Source organism: Salmo trutta, chromosome 16 (genome assembly GCF_901001165.1).
Source record: "Salmo trutta chromosome 16, fSalTru1.1, whole genome shotgun sequence".
NCBI lineage: Eukaryota > Metazoa > Chordata > Actinopteri > Salmoniformes > Salmonidae > Salmo > Salmo trutta.
In genome coordinates, this window is record NC_042972.1 from 34,460,454 (window position 1) to 34,482,367 (window position 21,914).

Below are 21,914 nucleotides of genomic sequence, written 5' to 3' on the forward strand. Positions count from 1 at the left end.
TGAATAGCTTTTAAGGGCAAAAGAGTAAGTAACGTAATTTAAATGTCCCCATAAAAATCCCTCAGTTTAAGCTAGAGATATGAATTTTGCATGGGCTGCGTCTATATCCACCACATCTGCCTATGTCGGCCTTCCACATCTGCGGTGGAAGGTGGCCGAGCTACAGCGATCTTTGTCAGACCATGAGACATCCTGAAAATCTGACTTTTCACAAAATTGTCTGTAACGTCAGAATGGTTTGGCTAATATGACCACACTACGGCAAGATGAATCTCTCACGAATATGATGGTGTTCTTTCATTTTGATGTATGAGCCCTGTATGAAGGTAACCCAATACTAGTTTAAACTAATTAATGGAAGAATGGAGGAATTGATCAAAACAAACAAACTGAAATATCACATTTACATACAGTGGCAAGAAAAAGTATGTGAACCCTTTGGAAATACCTGGAGTTCTGCATAAACTGGTCATAAAATTTGATCTGATCTTCATCTAGGTCACAACAGACAAATACAGTGTGCTTAAACTAATAACACACAAAATGATATGTTTTCATGTCTTTATTGAACACACCGTGTAAACATTCACAGTGCAGGGTGGATAAAGTATGTGAACCCCTGGATTTAATAACTGGTTGACCCTCTTTTGGCAGCAATAACCTCAACCAAATGTTTTCTGTAGTTGCGAATCAGACCTGCACAACGGTCAGGGGGAATTTTGGACCATTCCTCTTTACAGAACTATTTCAGTTCAGCAATATTCTTGGGATGTCTGGTGTGAACTGCTTGCTTGAGGTCATGCCACAGCATCTCAATCAGGTTGAGGTCAGGACTCTGACTGGGCCACTCCAGAAGGCATATTTTCTTCTGTTGAAGCCATTCTGTTGTTGATTTACTTCTGTGTTATGGGTCGTTGTCCTGTTCCATCACCCAACTTCTGTTGAGCTTCAATTGGTGGACAGATAGCCTAACATTCTCCTGCAAAATGTCTTGATGAATTGGGAATGTATTTTTCCATCAATGATAGGGCCTGGATATTGAGGACCTGAGGCAGCAAAGCAGCCCCAAACCATGATGCTCCCTCCACCATACTTTACAGCTGGGATAAGGTTTGATGTTGGTGTGCTGTGTGTTCCTTCCAAACAACTCAATTGTTGTTTCATCTGTCCATAGAATATTTTGCCAGTGGCGCTGTGGAACATCCTGGTGCACTTTTGCAAACTTCAGACGTGCAGCAATGTTTCATGGTGTCCTCCCATGAACACCATTCTTGTTTAGTGTTTTACGTATCGTAGACTCGTCAACAGTGATGTTAGCATGTTCCAGAGATTTCTGCAAGTCTTTAGCTGACACTCTAGGATTCTTCTTAACCTCATTAAGCATTCTGCGCTGTGCTCTTGCTGTCATAATTTAAAAAAAAAAATGTATAAAAAAAATGTAAACACTCTTTGGAGGACAAATATCTTTTCACAGCTTTTTTGCTACATAGACATACATTTTACTTATACATTTTACATATACATGGTACTTTTAAATATAACAATACATAACCAAACAAACTCTTTAAGCCCAACCCTCAGTCACTCTCAGCCCATCCCACCTATCACCATAGACCACCCTTGTTTGGTTGTGCCATATATTTTTCAATTGTGCTGTGATGTTTTACAAAGTTTCTAATCTTTCTAATCATATAGTATCCACAGATTGTGAGCTAAAAATGAAAACCTTTCCTACGAGTATTATTGTATTATTTATTAATTGGCTATGGCTTTCCAGATCGCCAAACACTGCTATTTGTAAGGTTAATTTTAAGTGCATGTTGTGATTTTTAACCATTCCTGAACCTGTGATGAGAAACAAGCTACATAGGGGCAATACCAGAATAAGCGATCTATTGATTCTGTCTCTTCGCAGCAAAATCCACAGAGCTGAGATTGTTGTATGCCCCATATACAGTTGAAGTTGGAAGCTTACATACACTTAGGTTGGAGTCCTTAAAACTCATTTTTCAATCACTCCACAAATGTCTTGTTAACAAACTATAGTTTTGGCAAGTCGGTTAGGACGTCTACTTTGTGCATGACACAAGTAATTTTTCCAACAATTGTTTAAAGACAGATTATTTCACTGTATCACAATTCCAGTGGGTCAGACGTTTACATCCACTTAGTTGACTGTGCCTTTAAACAGCTTTGAAAATTCCAGAAATGAAGTCATGCTTTAAAAGCTAAAGACTAATGGCTAATTGACATCATTTGAGTCAATTGGAGGTGTACCTGTGGATGTATTTCAAGGCCTACCTTCAAACTCAGTGCTTCTTTGCTTGACATCATGTGAAAATAAAAATAAATCAGCCAAGACCTCATAAAACAATTGTAAACATCCACAAGTCTGGTTCATCCTTGGGAGAAATGTCCAAACGCATGAAGGTACCACGTTCATCTGTACAAACAATAGTACGCAAGTATAAACACCATGGGACCACGCAGCCGTCATACCACTCAGGAAGGAGACGCGTTCTGTCTCCTAGAAATGAATGTACTTTGGTGCAGAAAGTGCAAATAAATCCCAGAACAACAGCAAAGGACCTTGTGAAGATGCTGGGCAGAACTGAAAAAGCGTGTGCGAGCAAGGAGGCCTACAAACCTGAAGGCAATGCTACCAAATACTAATTGAGTGTATGTCAACTTCTGACCAACTGGGAATGTGATGAAAGAAATAAAAGCAGAAATAAATCCCTCTACTATTAGTCTGACATTTCACATTCTTAAAATTAAGTGGTGATCCCAACTGACCTAATCAAGGGAATTTTTACTAAGATTAAATGTCAGGAATGAAATGTATTTGGCTAAGGTGTATGTAAACTTCCGACTTCAACCGTATATAGCATTCTGTTGGTGGCAAGAATGTGATATAATAATTTAAATGGAAAAACTCTAAGTGTTGAGTCAAGTGTAGTTTTTGTACCAGTTCATAAACCATGTGCAATGGATCTGGTACATCGAAAATGTCATCCCATTTATTTTGCAGCTTGTATGGCGCAGCTGTGGACATTTTTGTCCTTAGATGAACCTGGTATATTTTTCTATTTATGCCAGTTTCTTTCAGACAATTTGTATCTTTAATATATGTCAGGAAAACAAGATCCCTACCTTCTCCCTTTTCTACTTGCCTCCTCCATTTTTGTGGTAGTGCTGCAATCAGTTGGTTGTAAGTTTGGATTGAGCAGATTTTCCAATGTATTTTCGATAACTGCATATGAAGATAAAAAAAAACATGAGCTGGCGTACACCCAGAATAATAGTTTGTGTGGAGGTGCTGACTAACGGCGAATAAACTATAAACTATCAAAATAAAGAAAGTTGCACACTCCATGTACAATCTCCCAGCAATTTAATGGGTATTTACAAACGTTTCAGCATCACTGTGCCTTCCTCAGGGTAATGTCATGAAAACTTGAAGCAGGTTATATAGGCACACAGTGCAATTAGTGTAACCAATGATAGTAGTGAGGGGTGTGTCATAATGATTCAGTTAATTAAAATTAATTTGTGAAACTGTTCAAAAATAGTATATGGCATGTTAAATATATTAAGCTATTGTTATCATATAGAAACATAATGGAATATTGTACATCATATTAGCGTCAACATACATTATTGTTTCATTCAATTTCACATAATTTCGTATTTCATTTTTGTTACATGTAATATTGGTTCAACCTTAGTATATAATGAACATCATCAACAGGGGGAACATATTGGGTGTACGCTAATAAGCTGTAAGAATATTTTTTACATTTACAAAATGTGTTCATAAGAAGGGCCTGAGATCAAAGTCAATATTCAGACCACTAGTGGTCAATGTTTTTAGAGAGGATATCCAGTAAGCCTCTCTTTGTAGTAGTAGGATCTCAATGTTACCTCCTCTCCTTGGTAGAGCAACATGCTCAATGATAACTGCATATGTGACATAACTCCTCCACTTCTATTCATAATATCATTAATAAACATAAAACATGTTGTTTTTTTCAATTCCACAAATAATGTTTTATATTAATCAATATATTTGAGTTTAACTATAACATTTGTTCTATCTTTTCTGGAGGATAAAACTGAAATTAACCAACTTGTATGGCTTGTTTAAGAAAGGGCAATACTTTAAACAAAATGTAATTTAGTCGTAAATGAGAAGTTGTAATCTGTATGAAGGCAAAAAAGCAATTTTTGAACAAAAGCTTTTCTTAATAATCTACTGGAGAACCATTTTGGGTTTAAGTATAACTTATGTATGAGTGAAGCTTTTAGTGAGAGGTTAAAAGCTTTAATATTTAATCATTTTAGCCCCCCAAACTCATATTCATTATATAAATAGGCATGTTTAATTTTGTCTGGCTTAGCATTCCAAATAAAATGAAATATTTTTTGCTCGTAAGATTTTAAAAACAAATCATCTGGAGTAGGCAATGTCATTAGTAAGTAAGTAAACTGTGATAGGACCAAAGAGTTAATCAATGTAATTTTGTCCATAAATAGACAAGTATTTACCTCTCCATGGTTGCAAAATCTTATCTATTTTTGCTAACTTTCTAGTGAAATTAATTGAGGTAAGTTCATTTCTATTTTTTGAGATGTGAATACCAAGTATGTCTACTTCAACATCCGCCCATTTTATTGGTAAACTACAAGGTAGTGTAAACACTGTATTTTTTAATGATCCAATATGTAATATGGTACACTTATCATAATTAGGTTTTAATCCAGAGAGGCTGGAAAGTGATCAAGATCTTCAATGAGACTGTGCAGGGATCCAGATTGCAGACTTAAGAAAAAACTAAAGTCATCAGCATACATTGACACTTTTGTTTTTATCCCCTGGATTTCTAACCATTTGATGTTCTTGTTGGATCTAATTTTAATAGTTAGCATTTCAATGGCCATAATAAATGGATATGGAAACAATGGACAGCCTTGTTTTACTCCTCTTAAAAGCTCAATACTTTCTGAGAAGTAACAATCGTTTACTATTTTACATCTTGGGTTGCTGTACATATAAGAGATTCACCAAAATTAAAGTATTCCAGGCATTTATATATAAATTTTAATCGTACATTATCAAACGCCTTTTCAAAATCTGCTATGAAGGTTTTTTACATGGACAATATATTGGAGATAACATATGACAATTTTTTGAAGCAATTGAACATTATGAAACAATTGACGATACCAGACCTGGTATCTTCAATGTTTTATAATGTTCAATTGTTTCAAGTAATTGTCGTATATTATCTCCAATATATCGTCCAAGTAAATAACCTGTCTGATCAGGATGAACAATATCTGTTGTAACCTTTTTTATTCCATATGCTATGCATTTTGCCAGGATTTCTGCATCACAACACTTAAGTGTTAGAGGCCTCCAGTTTTTTAAATGGACTGGATCTTTATACTTACCACCTGGGTCCTGTTTTAGTAGTAATGAAATCAGACCTTCGTGTTGGGTACCTGAAAGTCTACCATTTGTGTAAGAGTAATTAAAACATGCTAGTAATGGATCTTTGAGTACATCAAAAAAGGTCTGATATCACTCTATTGGTATACTGTCAAGCCCTGGTGTTTTTCCAGACTAAAAATATGGTATTGCCTCAAAATGTTCCTCTTCTGTAAGTTGGTAAATTTGTTAATTCTACACTATTATTTTGATTATTAGGAAATAAATCCTTACAGTTAACATCATTCAGTGGAAATGGAGGAGACTGAAAAGAAAACATATGCTTAAAATATTTTGCTTCCTCTTTCAAAATATAATTTGGTGAATTATGGATGACTCCATCATTTGTAACAAGTTTCTGTAAATTATTTTTGGTAGAATTTCTGTGTTGAAAATTCAAGAAACATTTTGTGCATTTTTCCCCATTTTCCATCCAATTTGCTTCATTTTTGTAATACAATACACTTAATCGTTCTTGAATAAGTACCTCCATTTCTTTTTGTTTTTCCTCTAACCTATTTTGTGCCTCTATAGTACAGTTTCCATTACCATCTACCTGCGCTGTTACTTCCTCTATTTCCTTTATTAGTCTAATCTCTTGTGACCTAAACTGATTTTGTTTTAATGATGAGTATTGTATTGAATGGACTCTAAAAGTAAATTTGAAAGTGTCCCATACAATAATGGGATCTGCTGTACCTATGTTGAACAAAAAAAGTCAGTTATGAATTATTTTGTCTAGTTAAGAACAAATTGTCATCCAATAGGCTTTGATCAAATTTCCAATATCCCCGTCCACATGGAAATCTGTAAGAGTTATATGGAGGCCAATTAGATGGTGGACCGATTGCATTCTGTCTCCTATTAATACTTTTTTTTACTTTTGATGCCAGCAAGAACAAGACTAGGAAGTAATCAAGACGACTAGCTTGATTAAGCCTCCTCCATGTATATCTCACTAGGTCAGGGTTTTTCAACCTCCATATATCCACTAGTTCTAATGTATCCATGATCTTTGTAATCTCCTTAAGTGTTTGAGGGTGATAGTTTGTAGAAAGATTTCCTTTACGATCCATTGAGGTACTCAAAACCGTACTATAATCTCTCACCATAATAGATTATTTTGTTGCTTGTGAGCTCAATATATATATATATATTCTCAAAAAAGTGTAGGTCATCATTATTTGGCCCATATAGATGAATTAGCCAGATCTGTTTTTGGTCCAATAGCATATTTAAAATAATCCATCTTCCTTGCGGATCTGTTTTGCACAGATTGCACAATCGGATCAAAATTTGTATTAATTAGTATAATCACCCCTTTTGAGTTTCTTTGACCATGACAAAAATATATTTCTCCCTCCCAGTCCTTTTTCCACCCAAACTTACCTATATTTGTAGAATGAGTTTCCTGTAAACAATAGATATTATATTCTTTCTCTTTTAGCCATGTAAAAATTGATCTTCTTTTTTGATGATCTGCTAAGCCATTACAATTATAACTTGCTATACTTATTTCCCCACTTACCATAATGATACCCAAGTTTCAATTATACTTACCACAACCAATGTTTGTAAACTTATCATTAAAAAGCACCATGATGATTAAGTGTCCGTATAGCTGTACCAAAATAATTTGCACTGTTAAGCATACTGTAGCTGCAACTTTGTAATCCTCCAATTGTCCTAATATCCCACCCACTAAAACCTCCCTCTATATCTAGGTCTGTTGTCACTAAGACCATCAGACCATCTCCCTGACTCATGACGCACCTTTGCGTCCTAAGGCAAACACTTGGCCGCCAATTGGCATTGGCCAGAGGGAAATATGGGCAGTCCCATGATAACATAATTATCTATGAGGATGCCCAAGAGAACTAACCAAATAACATGGAAAACAGTCAGAAAGAATATGAATAGTAACAATAGATCATATTAAACCTCTTACATCTACACGTTCCGCTAGCGGAACGTCTGCTCCAATATCCAATGATGGGCGGGGCGCGAAATTCAAACTCCTCTAAATCCGAAAACTTACACTTTTCAAACATATGACTATTTTACAGCTATTTAAAGACAAGACTCTCCTTTATCTAACCAAACTGTCCGATTTCAAAAAGGCTTTACAGCGAAAGCAAAACATTCGATTATGTCAGCAGAGTACCCAGCCAGGAATAATCACACAGCCATTTTTCAAGCTAGCATATCATGTCACATAAACCCAAACCATATCTAAATGCAGCACTAACCTTTGATGATCTTCATCAGATGACACACCTAGGACATTGTGTTATACAATACATGCATGTCTGTTCAATCAAGTTCATATTTATATCAAAAACCAGCTTTTTACATTAGCATGTGACGTTCAGAACTAGCATTCCCACCGAACACTTCCGGTGATTTTACTAAATTACTCACGATAAACGTTCACAAAAAGCATAACAATTATTTTAAGAATTATAGATACAGAACTCCTCTATGCACTCGATATGTCCGATTTTAAAATAGCTTTTCGGATGAAGCACATTTTGCAATAATGTAAGTACATAGCCCGGCGTTACAGGGCTAGCTATTTAGACACCCTGCAAGTTTAGCCTTCACCAAAATCACATTTCCTATAAGAAAAATGTTCTTACCTTGCTTGTTCTTCATCAGAATACACTGCCAGGACTTCTACTTCAATAACAAATGTAGGTTTGGTCCCAAATAATCCATCGTTATATCCAAACAGCGACGTTTTGTTCGTGCGTTCTAGACACTATCCCAACGCTAAATCTCGGCCACGAGCATGACGCAAAATATGACAAAAAATTTCTAAATATTCCATTACCGTACTTCGAAGCATGTCAACCGCTGTTTAAAACCAATATTTATGCAATTTATCTCGTAGAGAAGCGATAATATTCCGACCGGGAATCTGCCTGTCTGTAAACTGAGGAAAAAACCGAAAGCCGGGGGCGGGGCGTGTCACGCGCCTAAGGCTTAGTCCATTGACTGACCACTCAGCTTTTGCTCTCGTGTGCTTCAGCCAGGGCTTTGAATTACATCATTCCTGTTTTTCCCGGGCTGTGAGACTCCATTGTTGACGTGAGAAGTGTCACGTAAGAGCAGAGATCCTTTGTAAACGATAGAGATAATCAAGAAGGGCAAGAAATGTTCAGACAGGGTACTTCCTGAACAGAAGCATCTCAGGTTTTTGCCTGCCATAGGAGTTCTGTTATACTCACAGACACCATTCAAACAGTTTCAGAAACTTTGGAGTGTTTTCTCTCCAAAGCTAATAATTATATGCATATTCCAGTTTCTGGGCAGGACTAATAATCAGATTAAATCGGGTACGTTTTTTATCCAGCCGTGAAATTACTGCCCCCTAGATGTAAGAGGTTAATAGAAATAATAACAGCAAATCTTATACATGCAGACTCGTATTTCAAAGTCCTATCAAGGCTATAAGCATGTCAGCCCAGCCTGCTCACTTCACTGGATTACATTGTTGGAAAAAAAGAGAAAACAACCTAAATATAATCGCAAGACCAGTCCCTTTTTTATGTCCATTACATGCAAGACATATTGCATGTAGTCCTCAAGGCAGCTCTAACCAACATCTCCAATCTCATCTCATTGATTGGACTCCAGGTTAGCTGACTCCTGACTCCAATTAGCTTTTGGAGAAGTCATTAGCCTAGGGGTTCAAATAATTTTTCCAACCTACACTGTGAATGTTTAAATGATGTATTAAATATAGAAAAGAAAAAGAAAATAATTTGTGTGTTATTAATTTAAGCACACTATGTTTGTCAATTGTTGTGACTTAGATGAAGATCAGATCAAATTTGATGACTAATTTATGCAGTAATCCAGGTAATTCCAAAAGGGTTCACATATATTTCTTGCCACTGTAAGTATTCAGACCCTTTACTCAGTACTTTGTTGAAGCACCTTTGGCAGCGATTACAGCCTCAAGTCTTCTTGGGTATGACGCTACAAGCTTGGTACTTGTATTTGGGGAGATTCTCCCATTGTTCTCTGCAGGTCCTCTCAAGCTCTGTCAGGTTGGATGGGGATCGTCGCTGCACAGCTATTTTCATGTCTTTCCAGAGGTGTTCGATCGGTTTCTTGACCGGGCTCTGGCTGGGCCACTCAAGGACATTCAGAGACTTAAGGACATTCAATCCCGAAGCCACTCCTGCGTTGACTTGGCAGGGTCGTTGTCCTGTTGGAAGGTGAACCTTCGCCCCCTTGTCTGAGGTCCTGAGCGCTCTGGAGCAGGTTTTCATCAAGGATCTCTCTGTACATTGCTCTGTTCATCTTTCCCTCGGCCCTGACTAGTCTCCCAGTTCCTGCCACTGAAAAACATCCACACAGCATGATGCTGCCACCATCATGCTCCACCGTAGGGATGGTGCCAGGTTTCCTCCAGATGTAAATCTTGTTTTCATGGTCTGAGAGTCCTTTAAGTACCTTTTGGCAAACTCCAAGGGGCTGTCATGTGCCTTTTACTGAGAAGTGGCTTCCGTCTGGCCACTCTACCATAAAGGCCTGCTTGATGGAGTGCTGTAAAGATGGTTGTCTTTCTGGAAAGTTCCCCCATCTCCACAGAGTAACTCTGGAGCTCTGTTAGAGTGACCATCAGGTTTTTGGACACCTCCTTGACCAAGGCCTTTCTCCCCCAATTGCTCAGTTTGGCCAGCTCTAGGGAGAGTCTTGGTGAATCCAAACTTCTTGATGGAGGCCACTGTGTTCTTTGGGACCTTCAATGGCTTGACACAATCCTGTCTCGGGGCTCTACGGACAATTCCTTCGACTTCATGGCTTGGGTTTTGCTCTGACATGCACTGTTAACTGTGGGACCTTATATACAGGTGTGTGCCTTTCCAAATCTTGTCAAATCAATTGACTCCAATACATTTTTAGAAACATCTCAAGGGTGATAAATGTTAACAGGATGCCCCTGAGCTCAATTTTGAGTCTTATAGCAAATGGATCCTTGATTAAAAAACCTGCTCCAGAGTGCTCAGGACCTCAGACTGGGGTGAAGCTTCACCTTCCGACATGACAACGACCTTAAGCACACTGCCAAGACATGCAGGAGTGACTTTGGGACAAGTCTATTAATGTCCTTGAGTTGCCCATCCAGAGCTTGGACTTGAACCTAATTGAACATCTCTGGAGAGAACTGAAAATAGCTGTGCAGCGACTCTCCCCATCCAACCTGACAGAGTTTGAGAGGATCTGCAGAGAAGAATGGGAGAAACTCCCCAAATACAGGCATTCCGATCTTCTAGTGTCATAGCCAAGAAGCCTCGAGGCTGTAATCGCTGCCAAAGGTGCTTCAACAAAGTTCTGAGTACTGAATACTTATGTAAATGTCATATTTCATTTTTTTTGCAAAATAAAAATAAAAACATTTTTTGCTTTGTCATTATGGGGTATTGTGTATAGATTGATTGAGGGGGTGAAAAAAACAATTTAATCTATTTAAAAATAAGCCTGTAATGTGAACAAAGTCAAGGGGTCTGAAAACTTTCCCAATAAACTGTATACCTCCAGGTATACCTCCCACTAAAGGCTTAGACTTTAGATGAAGGGCATTTTTACCTACAAGAACGTATGAGAATTCTATAACATATGTGATGCGGATTAGAACTCCCTATATGTCAGGTAGTCGTCTTCAAACTTTTATGCCAACTTCAAACTGACATCTCAAAGTGTTTGCCAAACTCTGCACCCGGAGGAGTCTATTCATTCATGTCTGTGTCTTAACAATCACATCACCAGACAATGAGCTGATTGGTTGATTGGGTAATTGTGTCCCAGCAGGGGAGGAAGGCATGTTGGGTAAATCACCATGATGACATCTCTGACAGGAGCATGGAAAATAAAGTGACAGTTCTAACACACATGGATGTGTGTGTGTGTGTGTGTGTGTGTGTGTGTGTGTGTGTGTGTGTGTATGTGTGTGTGTGGCAGGACAGTGACAGCTCTATGCTCTGATCACTCTGAGAGTGGCTAATTCAATACCCCATGCATCATCCCCTGCTGTTACAATATGCACATTTACTGAGGAGGAAACAGAGGGTAGCTCTGTCCTCCCCTGTCATCCCCTTACTCTCTTTCATCTCCTCCATCTTCCACTTCTCCTCCCTCTACTGCGAGAGTCTCTTTTTCCTCCCTCCCCCAGTTCTATTGGTCTCTTCTTTCCTCTACCTCCACACCATTCCCCCCTCGTCCCCGTCCTCTACCTTCCTCTCTCCTCTCGCTCTCCCCTCTGGCTCTTAACAATAACAATATAAATGGATTTCTTCACACTTTTCACTGCGTCTTAAAACGCTTTACACTTGTCTCCCCTTTTTTCCCCTTGTTCTCGTCCTTCTCTCTCCCTCTACATCTTCCCTCTCCGCTTTGCTAGATCAAACAATGTGTCAGACTGACATGGGATAGTGGGAAAGGAAGCTGATAGGAGAATAACGGGGCCTTTACTGGCACTTTCAACAAGTTCTAGTTAATGCACTTTACCACTCCACTGTATCTCTGCCTCTGTCTTCAGATGGATTACACACACACACAAACATAAGTGCAAACATGCACACACACACACACACACACACACACACACACACACACACACACACACACACACACACACACACACACACACACGTGCACACACACACACACGTGCACACGCACCCACACAAAATAAATCTTACCCCATGTGATGGGTATGTTAGCCAGCCCCAGTCTCCTGATATCGAGGAGGTGTCTAGTAGATTCACTGTGAAACAGAAAGAACATCTGTGAGGATAAACGTCAATGAAATGTGTGTAGTACTCACAGTCACACACACTATAATGAACAGAGTGCATGGACAGCAGCACAATATTACCAGAACATTGGCAACAGTCTGTGTGTCTGTGCTAGAATTTGTGTGGCTACTGGGTCTGACTGTATTAGGCTTGCTAATCACCTTAGTGCTGAAGTTTCTCACTGGGTGATCAATAAAGTTGATTAGCACACAAACACTCCCATCCAAAACTCACACTTCTCCACTCCAACCCCAACCTCAGCCCTCCATCCAGCATGGAGACAACATGCGGGCCCAGACAGCCAGCCATCCCCTGGGCTCTACCCACGTTTATTGACAGCCACATAATGCTAAGGGTTGTTAAAGGAGGCTCCAAGGTGACCCTGAGAAATGTGGTGGTGTATGTGAGTTTGTTTGGGAAGGTTTTCTATTTCTGTGTCACACTGCTTCATGTTGCGCAGCTCAAACTGTACTGGGCTGTGACACCAAATCAAATCAAATGTTATTTGACACATGCGTCGAATACAACAGGTGTAGACTTTACTAAGAAATGCTTACTTACGAGTCTTTCCTAATGATTCAGAGTTAAAAATGAGAAAAAAAATAGCAAAAAGGTCAAATGTTTATATTTGTACTTTTCATATTTGCATTTTAGTTTCACACGTACAAAATGTGTCACCTGTGTTGTGAAATGGAAATGTGAACTAGAACCTTTCGGTTACTGGCCCAACGCTCTAATCACTGTAACACAAGAGGAGTAAAGTACACAAGAATGAAGCTATATACAGGGAGTACCAATACCTGTACCGTATCACTGTGCAGGGGTGCAAGGTGTTTGAGGACAATATAGTATGTACTGGCAGGGTAAAGTGACTAGGCATTAGGATAGATAATAATAGGAGTAAAATAAAGAACAGACTAACAGTATATGATGACTGTGAAAGTGTGTGTGTGTGTGTGTGTGTGTGTTTGTTTGTTGTGTTTGTGTGTGTGTTCAGTATGTAGTGTTTGTGTGCATGTGTATGTGTGTGTGTTTGTGTGACAGAGCCAGGGTAGTGTGTGTGAGTGAGTGTATATATAGTCTTGTGAGTGTGCATAGAGTCAATTCAGAATAGACAGGGTAACCACTTGATTAAATATTTAGTAGTCTTATGGCTTGGGGGTAGAAGCTGTCTAGGAGCCTGTTAGTCCGATTGCCGATTCTCTGGTTCTCTGGTACTGTTTGCAGGACTGTCGCAGAGTGAACAGTCTATGGCTAGGGTGGCTGGAGTATTTGGCAATTTTTCAGGCCTTCCTCTGACACCGTCTGATATAAAGGTCCAAGTGGCAGGGAGCTCGGCCCCAGAAGAGGAAGAGGTGCTGTCGTACCCTCTTCACGACTGTGCAGGTGTGTGTGGAACATGTTAAGTTCTCAGTGATGTGGACGCCAAGGAACAAAGCTCTGGACCCGCTCCACTACAGCCGCGTTGATGTGGATGGAAACGTGCTCTCCCCCCTGTTTCCTGTAGTCCACGATCAGGTCCTTGGACTTACTGGCATTGAGGGAAAGGCTGTCACTATACAGAGATACACACACCTGTGTGACAGATGAGGTGGGATGCCTGAGGACGGGGCCGTTGTCACAGCATCCTGGACAGGGCATCACCGCAGTTATGTCGCCTTGACCCAGTTTACCCTCCGAGCCCTGGGAGCCCAAACCTCCACCTCATACTCAGGGAGGTCTGCATAGCTACACCACTCTCTACCTCCCTCTATCTCCAGCCTTCCCTGTAGCTCAGTTGGTAGAGCATGGTGTTTGCAACGCATGGTGTTTGCAACGCCAGGGTTGTGGGTTCGATTCCCACGGGGGGCCAGCACAGAAACAAAAATGTATGAAATGAAATGTATGCATTCACTACTGTGAGTCGCTCTGGATAAGGAGCATCTGCTAAATGACTAAAATGAAATCTCCCTCCATCTCCTTCTATCTCTCTTGCTCTCTCTTGCTTTCTCTCCATCTCTCTCTCTCTCGTGCTTTTTCTCCATTTCTCTCTCTCTCCTTCTCTCTCTCTTTCTTTCTGTGTTTGTGTGTGTTTGTTTGTTTACCAGTTTCCTTCACTTCTCACAAACTTATCAAGAGGAATTGATGTCTGCCCCAGGGTTCCCAGTCACACCAGCTGATGTTCCACACATTAAAATGAGCTTTTCAGGACTGTTCACACCCTTCTCTCTCTCTCTCTCTCACTCTCTTTCTCGCTCTCTCGCTCCTGCTCTCTCTCGTATTGTAAATAGTTGGCATGGTGGAGGTCCTAATTTGGGTGTGCTGGTGCTGAGGAGGGCAGTGGGTCAGAACACTGAAACAGATGGCACTGTCACCCCTCCCCACATCTCCCTCTGTCATCTTTCTCTCCCTCTCCCTCTCCCTCCCCCATGGTGCCTATCTCCCACCATTTTGCGCTGATGATGCGTTCAGCCCCTCTTTCAATCCAAGGTCACAAATTGATGTCACTATTACGCACCTTTAAGTGTTAGCTTAAGTGACATAATGAAAATATCAGCCCAATGTGACTGGATTTAGTCATTCTGCCAGGCACTGGGGGAATACCGCTATGCCATTGTGAATAAAGGACAAAAAACAAGACAAGTTTCTCTGGCAGACTTTGATACATCATATCACGCCAAAGCCTTTGAAGACATAAGAGGTGTCCCAAAGGTATTCATTTAATTTCCTCTCAAATAAAAAAGTCCCCTGTTTTTGAGGATGGTACAAGTCATTTATTTAATTTGCTCTGCCTGTCTGGAATAGGACTTATACACAACCATCAGTGCTGTAGATGTCTCTTTATTGTGACATACTGTAGATAATGTGGAAGAAGTGGGCAGTGAGACAGTAATTAGCATGTTGTTGTTCACGTCTGCTTCTCTGATATATGAGAGAAAGAGATGGGGGAGAGAGAACGAGAGACAGAGAGAAAGAGAGAAAGAGACAGGTATTCACAGAGTGATTAGATAGAGACCAGATAGTAATATGAATTAGCTAGCCCTTGACTGGTGCAGACACCCAGACATGCCCCGGAGCACAGCCTAACTCAATGCCAGGTCTGCAGACTGTTTACCTATCACTACCCTGGAGAGAGTAAATAAGAGTGGATAGGTTACCGCTTGCACTAATTGTGACAGTAGCAGTTGTGGTGCAGTTTCAATATGGTTATAGTACAGGGGGCCACAGGAGCATAGTCCTCAGTCAACTATCACCCCTGTCCAACCCAGTGGCCCCAGCACCCACCTCAGTAGATCTGAGCTCCAGAATGTCGACCACTTCATATATCTGGGGAGCACCATCTCCAAGAACAGCTCACTCAACCAATATATAATAATCAGAATCCAGAAAGCAAGCCAGTCATTGGGATGGCCTCAGCCTCAGAACAAGATAGTCAACTATCACTCTTCGAAAATCTATAATCACAAACCAGCCAACTCACAGACATCACTTCCTTCTGATCCACCTGGCACTCCAAACCCCTCACAGCAGTAGACAACTTTGAGCAGGACAGAAACAACTATCTGCAGCCAGAGCAAAGCGTCATTCCCACACAATCAGACCAGCAACACCAGCAGAAGCACGTGTCCTTAATTTCTCAGAGTATGAGCCTCAAAACTCTGACTCCTGAGCCATTCAAGAACCCACAATAAACCTAAATGACTGCTCAAAGTCGTCATAGTTGAAACTGACAGACTGGCAGAGAAAGATAGTAATAGTATAACAGTATATAATGATATTGCTGTTTTCCAAGTACACCCACTCCAGTAGTGCCAGCAATGAGAGAGTTAAATATTTTGCTTGAGGGGCCAGAGTGCTTCTCCTAAAGGGCTCTCAGCTTGAAATGTTGTTTGTTCATCTTTCACTGCTCTCTGTTCATAACAGAAACCCACAAAAAGAAACCCTCATCTCTCTCTCTCTCTCTCTCTCTCTCTCTCTCTTTATTTTACTCTCTCTCTGTAAGTCTTCTTTTTAAGTGCAAGTGCTTGATGAAAAAGCTGTCTATGAAGCTTTTGAAGTTCTTTTGGCTTGTTAGGGACATGAAACATATTTCCCAGGGTAGTGGTCAAATTCTTTCCGCCATTACTTTCCCTCGCCCCAACACACAATGAGTGTGTGTGTGTGTGTGTGTGTGTGTGTGTGTGTGTGTGTGTGTGTGTGTGTGTGTGTGGTACTCAGGCTACACACTGCAGGAAAGGAGCATCTATCAAATCAGCAGGCGAATACCAACCGGTCACTGCCTGAAACAGCCCCTGTCACAGAACTATGGCCCACGTCTGTCTCTTTAATTTCTCTCTCTCCATTTTCTCCCTCTCCCTCTCTCATTCTCTCTTTCTCGTTCTCTCTCTCCCTCTCTAACAGCACTGGTCACGGCAGGCCTTGCCGAGGCGTGCGTCTCAGGAAAAACAGGTGAATTATGGGCTGGGCAGAAGGAGAGGAAGTTAGCTTTAATGCCTGCAACGCAGTCTCCAGCACAACAACAAGTTTAAAATCAAACAGGAGAAGTAAACATGAAGGAAAAATAACCTGAGAGAGCAAGTGTTCAAAATCAAATTTCCCTCATAGGGTCAGGTTTCCAACAGAACATCATTGTTTGTTTTTTTTTACTTTTGAAAGTCAATTTTTCCTCTCAGAAATACACAATTTCTCAACCATCACCTTATGGGCTATTTATTGTTTGTATAACCACAAATAAACAGTGTAATTCGTGAATTGTGGTGATAAACGCTTTCCCTTTACTTTGGCACCATAGTAAATGTTCTGTTTATTTGTTATTTAATAAGAACATATATGTAAGTCCTTTATACTGTAGAACATCTATTTGTATGCATTATAGAAACTACTGGGGGCTAGTAAATTGGCATGTCCCACTGGTCATGTGTTGAGGTGTAGTGATATGTTTTGGGAATTTTGAGATATCTATCTATTATTTTGAATGCTAGACAGTGAGCAGAAGTATTTAATATATTGTATAGATCAATAAAAACAAAGAAGGAAATTAAAATCCCTTTTTTTACTAGTATAATGTGTGTCGCTCAGTTTTATGTCGTTGGTGTTGCCGCCTTAAAAATCACTGATTACAAAGATAAACACTCACAGTCCAGTTTATTAGGTACACCTATATAGTACCGGGTTGGACCCCCCTTTTCCTCCAGAAGAACCTGTATTCTTCGGGGCATGGATTCTCGGGGCATGAAGTCGGACACGTTCCACAGGGATATTGGTCCATGCTAATGCACTGGCATCACGCAGTTTCTGCAGATTGAACGGCGGTACATCACTACCACCAGTGTGAAACGTTGACACCAGGCAGGATGGGTCCATGGACTCAGGTTGCTTATGCCAAATCCTGACTCTGCCATCAGCATGACGCAACAGGAGCCGGGATTTGTTGGAACAGGCAATATTTTTCCACTCCTCAATTGTCCATTGTTGGTGATCATGTGTCCACTGAAGCCATTTCTTCTTGTTTTTAGCTTATAGGAGTGGAACCTGGTGTGGTCGTATAGCCTGTCTGTAACAAGGATTGCCAAATTGTGTGTTCCAAGATGCCGTCCTGCACTGTTGTGCTGCGCTGTTAATTGTCTATTTGAGGCCCGCTTCTTAGCTTGCACGATTCTTGTCATTCTCCTTCGATCTGTCTCATCAACAAGCTTTGTTCACCCACAGGACTGCCGCTGACTGGATGTTTTTTGTTTGTAGCACCATTCTCAGGAAACCTAGACACTGTCATGTGTGAAAAGCTCAGGAGGACGATTCTGAGTTTCTGGATCTGGCGTGCCTGGCACCGACGATCATACCATGCTCAAAGTTGCTTAGGTCACTTGTTTTGCCAATTCTAACATTTAATCAAACAGTAACTGAATGCCTTGATGCCTGTCTGCTTGTGTTATATAGCAAATCATGACCCATTTTTGTGAACGGGGTGGTGTACCTAATAAACTGGCTGGTGAGTGTACAGTACAGGACCGTGATCATTCTATCCAGTGGCAAACTGTTATCGGGGGAGGGGTATATACACTGCTCAAAAAAATAAAGGGAACACTTAAACAACACCATGTAACTCCAAGTCAATCACACTTCTGTGAAATCAAACTGTCCACTTAGGAAGCAACACTGATTGACAATACATTTCACATGCTGTTGTGCAAATGGAATAGACAACAGGTGGAAATTATAGGCAATTAGCAAGACACCCCCAATAAAGGAGTGGTTCTGCAGGTGGGGACCACAGACCACTTCTCAGTTCCTATGCTTCCTGGCTGATGTTTTGGTCACTTTTGAATGCTGGCGGTGCTTTCACTCTAGTGGTAGCATGAGACGGAGTGGCTCAGGTAGTGCAGCTCATCCAGGATGGCAAATCAATGCGAGCTGTGGCAAGAAGGTTTGCTGTGTCTGTCAGCGTAGTGTCCAGAGCTTCGTGGCGCTACCAGGAGACAGGCCAGTACATCAGGAGACATGGAGGAGGCCGTAGGAGGGCAACAACCCAGCAGCAGGAGTGCTACCTCCGCCTTTGTGCAAGGAGGAGCAGGAGAAGCACTGCCAGAGCCCTGCAAAATGACCTCCAGCAGGCCACAAATGTGCATGTGTCTGCTCAAACGGTCAGAAACAGACTCCATGAGGGTGGTATGAGGGCCCGACGTCCACAGGTGGGGGTTGTGCTTACAGCCCAACACCGTGCAGGATGTTTGGCATTTGCCAGAGAACACCAAGATTGGCAAATTCGCCACTGGCGCCCTGTGCTCTTCACAGATGAAAGCAGGTTCACACTGAGCACGTGACAGACGTGACAGAGTCTGGAGACGCCGTGGAGAACGTTCTGCTGCCTGCAACATCCTCCAGCATGACCGGTTTGGCGGTGGGTCAGTCATGGTGTGGGGTGGCATTTCTTTGGGGGGCCGCACAGCCCTCCATGTGCTCGCCAGAGGTAGCCTGACTGCCATTAGGTACCAAGATGAGATCCTCAGACCCCTTGTGAGACCATATGCTGGTGCGGTTGGCCCTGGGTTCCTCCTAATGCAAGACAATGCTAGACCTCATGTGGCTGGAGTGTGTCAGCAGTTCCTGCAAGAGGAAGGCATTGATGCTATGGACTGGCCCGCCCGTTCCCCAGACCTGAATCCAATTGAGCACATCTGGGACATCATGTCTCGCTCCATCCACCAACGCCACATTGCACCACAGACTGTCCAGGAGTTGGCGGATGCTTTAGTCCAGGTCTGGGAGGAGATCCCTCAGGAGACCATCCGCCACCTCATCAGGAGCATGCCCAGGCGTTGTAGGGAGGTCATACAGGCACGTGGAGGCCACACACACTACTGAGCCTAATTTTGACTTGTTTTAAGGACATTACATCAAAGTTGGATCAGCCTGTAGTGTGGTTTTCCACTTTAATTTTGAGTGTGACTCCAAATCCAGACCTCCATGGTTTGATAAATTGGATTTCCATTGATTATTTTTGTGTGATTTTGTTGTCAACACATTCAACTATGTAAAGAAAAAAGTATTTAATAAGATTATTTCTTTCATTCAGATCTAGGATGTGTTGTTTAAGTGTTCCCTTTATTTTTTTGAGCAGAATATTTCAAGGTCTACCTTCTAAAGCAGTGCCTTTTTGCTTGACACCATTGGAAAATCAAAAGAAACCAGCCAAGACCTCAGAAAAGACATTGTAGACCTCCACAAGTCTGGTTCATCCTTGGGAGCAATTTCCAAACGTCTGAAGGTACCACACTCATCTGCGTAAACAATAGTTTGCAAGTATAAACACCATGGGACCACGCAGCCATCATACCGCTCAGGAAGGAGACAATTTCTCTCTCCTAGAGATGAACGTACTTTGGTGCAAAAAGTGCAGAACAATAGCAAAGGACCTTGTGAAAATGCTGGAGGAAACAGGTACAAAAGTATCTATATCCACAGTAAAACCAGAGTCCTACATCGACATAACCTTAAAGGCCGCTCAGCAAGGAAGAAGCCACTGCTCCAAAACCGCCATAAAGAAGCCAGACTACGGTTTGCAACTGCACATTGGGACAAAGATTGTACTTTTTGGAGAAAAGGTCCTATGGTTTGATGAAAAAAAATAGAACTGTTTGGCCATAATGACCATCTTTATGTTTGGAGGCTTGGGCGAGGCTTGCAAGCCGAAGAACACCATCCCAAACGTGAAGCACGGGGGTGCCAGCATCATGTTGTGAGGGTGCTTTGCTGCAGGAGGGACTGGTGCACTTCACAATATAGATGGCATCATGAGGAAGGACAATTATGCGGATATAATGAAGCAACATCTCAAGACATCAGTCAGGAAGTTAAAGCTTGGTCGCAAATGGGTCTTCCAAATGGACAATGATCCCAAGCATATTTCCAAAGTTGTGGCAAAATGGCTTAAGGACAGCAAAGTCAAGGTATTGGAGTGGCCATCACAAAGCCCTGATCTCAATCCTATAGAACATTTGTGGGCAGAACTGAAAAAGCGCGTGTGAGCAAGGAGGCCTACAAATCTGACTCAGTTACAACAGCTCTGTCAGGAGGAATAGGCCAAAATTCACCCAACTTATTGTGAGAAGCTTGTGGAAGGCTACCCGAAATGTTTGACCCAAGTTAAACATTTAAAAGGCAATGCTACCAAATACTAATTGAGTGTATGTACATTTCTGACCCACTGGGAATGTGATGACAGAAATAAAGGCTGAAATAAATCCTTCTCTCTACTATTATTCTGACTTTTCACATTCTTGAAATAAAGTGGTGATCCTAACTGACCTAAGACAGGGAATTTTTACTAGAATTAAATGTCAGGAATTTTGAAAAACTGAGTGAAATGTATTTGGCTAAGGTGTATGTAAACTTCCGACTTCAATTGTACACGGTGCGGATCATAAGTATCAATCTAGCCCCAAAACCATAATGTTCAAGAACAAGTCATACATTTTCCCACTCTAAGCGGTCAAAGGCTTTCTCTGCATCTAATGATAACACAGCCCACGGGGTACCCAGATTGTAAGCCTCAGCAACCACATTAATGCCTGATGGCTGCCTGACGACCCTTAAAAAAACATGTTTGGTCAGGATGTATGAGCGTGTTAATAACTTCATGTAGGCGCATGGCTAGAACTTTGGCATACAGCTTCATTTAGGTTTGGATTAAACTGATTGGCCAACAGTTATCAAAATTTGTGAGGTACTTCCTTTCTTAGGGATAAGGAATATAATAGCTGTATTGATGTCTCTGTGGAATTGTCCTTTTTCTATAGAAATGTTAAGCGATTTAAGAATAACTGGTCCAAGCTCATCCGAAAAGTTGAGAATGAGTTCAGGAGGTATTCCATCAATAACAGGCGCTTTATCTTTCTTCATATTTAAAAGAGCAGCTTTCAGTTCAGATAAAGTGACAGGTTACTCTAATAAAACTGTTTCTTCTTGAGAGTTTGGGCAACGTAAGGTTCTCCAGATACTGCCGATCAGATATCCGTCCTTTAGTAGGGGATCTGATCAGCTGTATTGATGATCTTGTTTCAGCATGTTTAAGCTGCAGCGCCAGTAAATTGCTAGGCCTACTCCCTTGAAAATAGTATTTTTGTCACACCCTCTGC

The 21,914-nt window shown here is 41.1% G+C and overlaps 1 protein-coding gene across 3 annotated transcripts in view; it reads right to left on the reverse strand.

The window, feature by feature from the left end:
* Window positions 1-21,914, reverse strand: part of LOC115150642 (ephrin type-A receptor 8-like) — a 180,111-nt gene that overhangs the window by 96,012 nt on the left and 62,185 nt on the right. For all 3 annotated transcript variants that reach the window (XM_029694133.1, XM_029694132.1, XM_029694134.1), the window contains exon 2: window positions 12,205-12,269. In XM_029694133.1, the coding sequence (XP_029549993.1) occupies window positions 12,205-12,269 (65 nt within the window). The remainder of the gene's footprint in view (window positions 1-12,204; window positions 12,270-21,914) is intronic.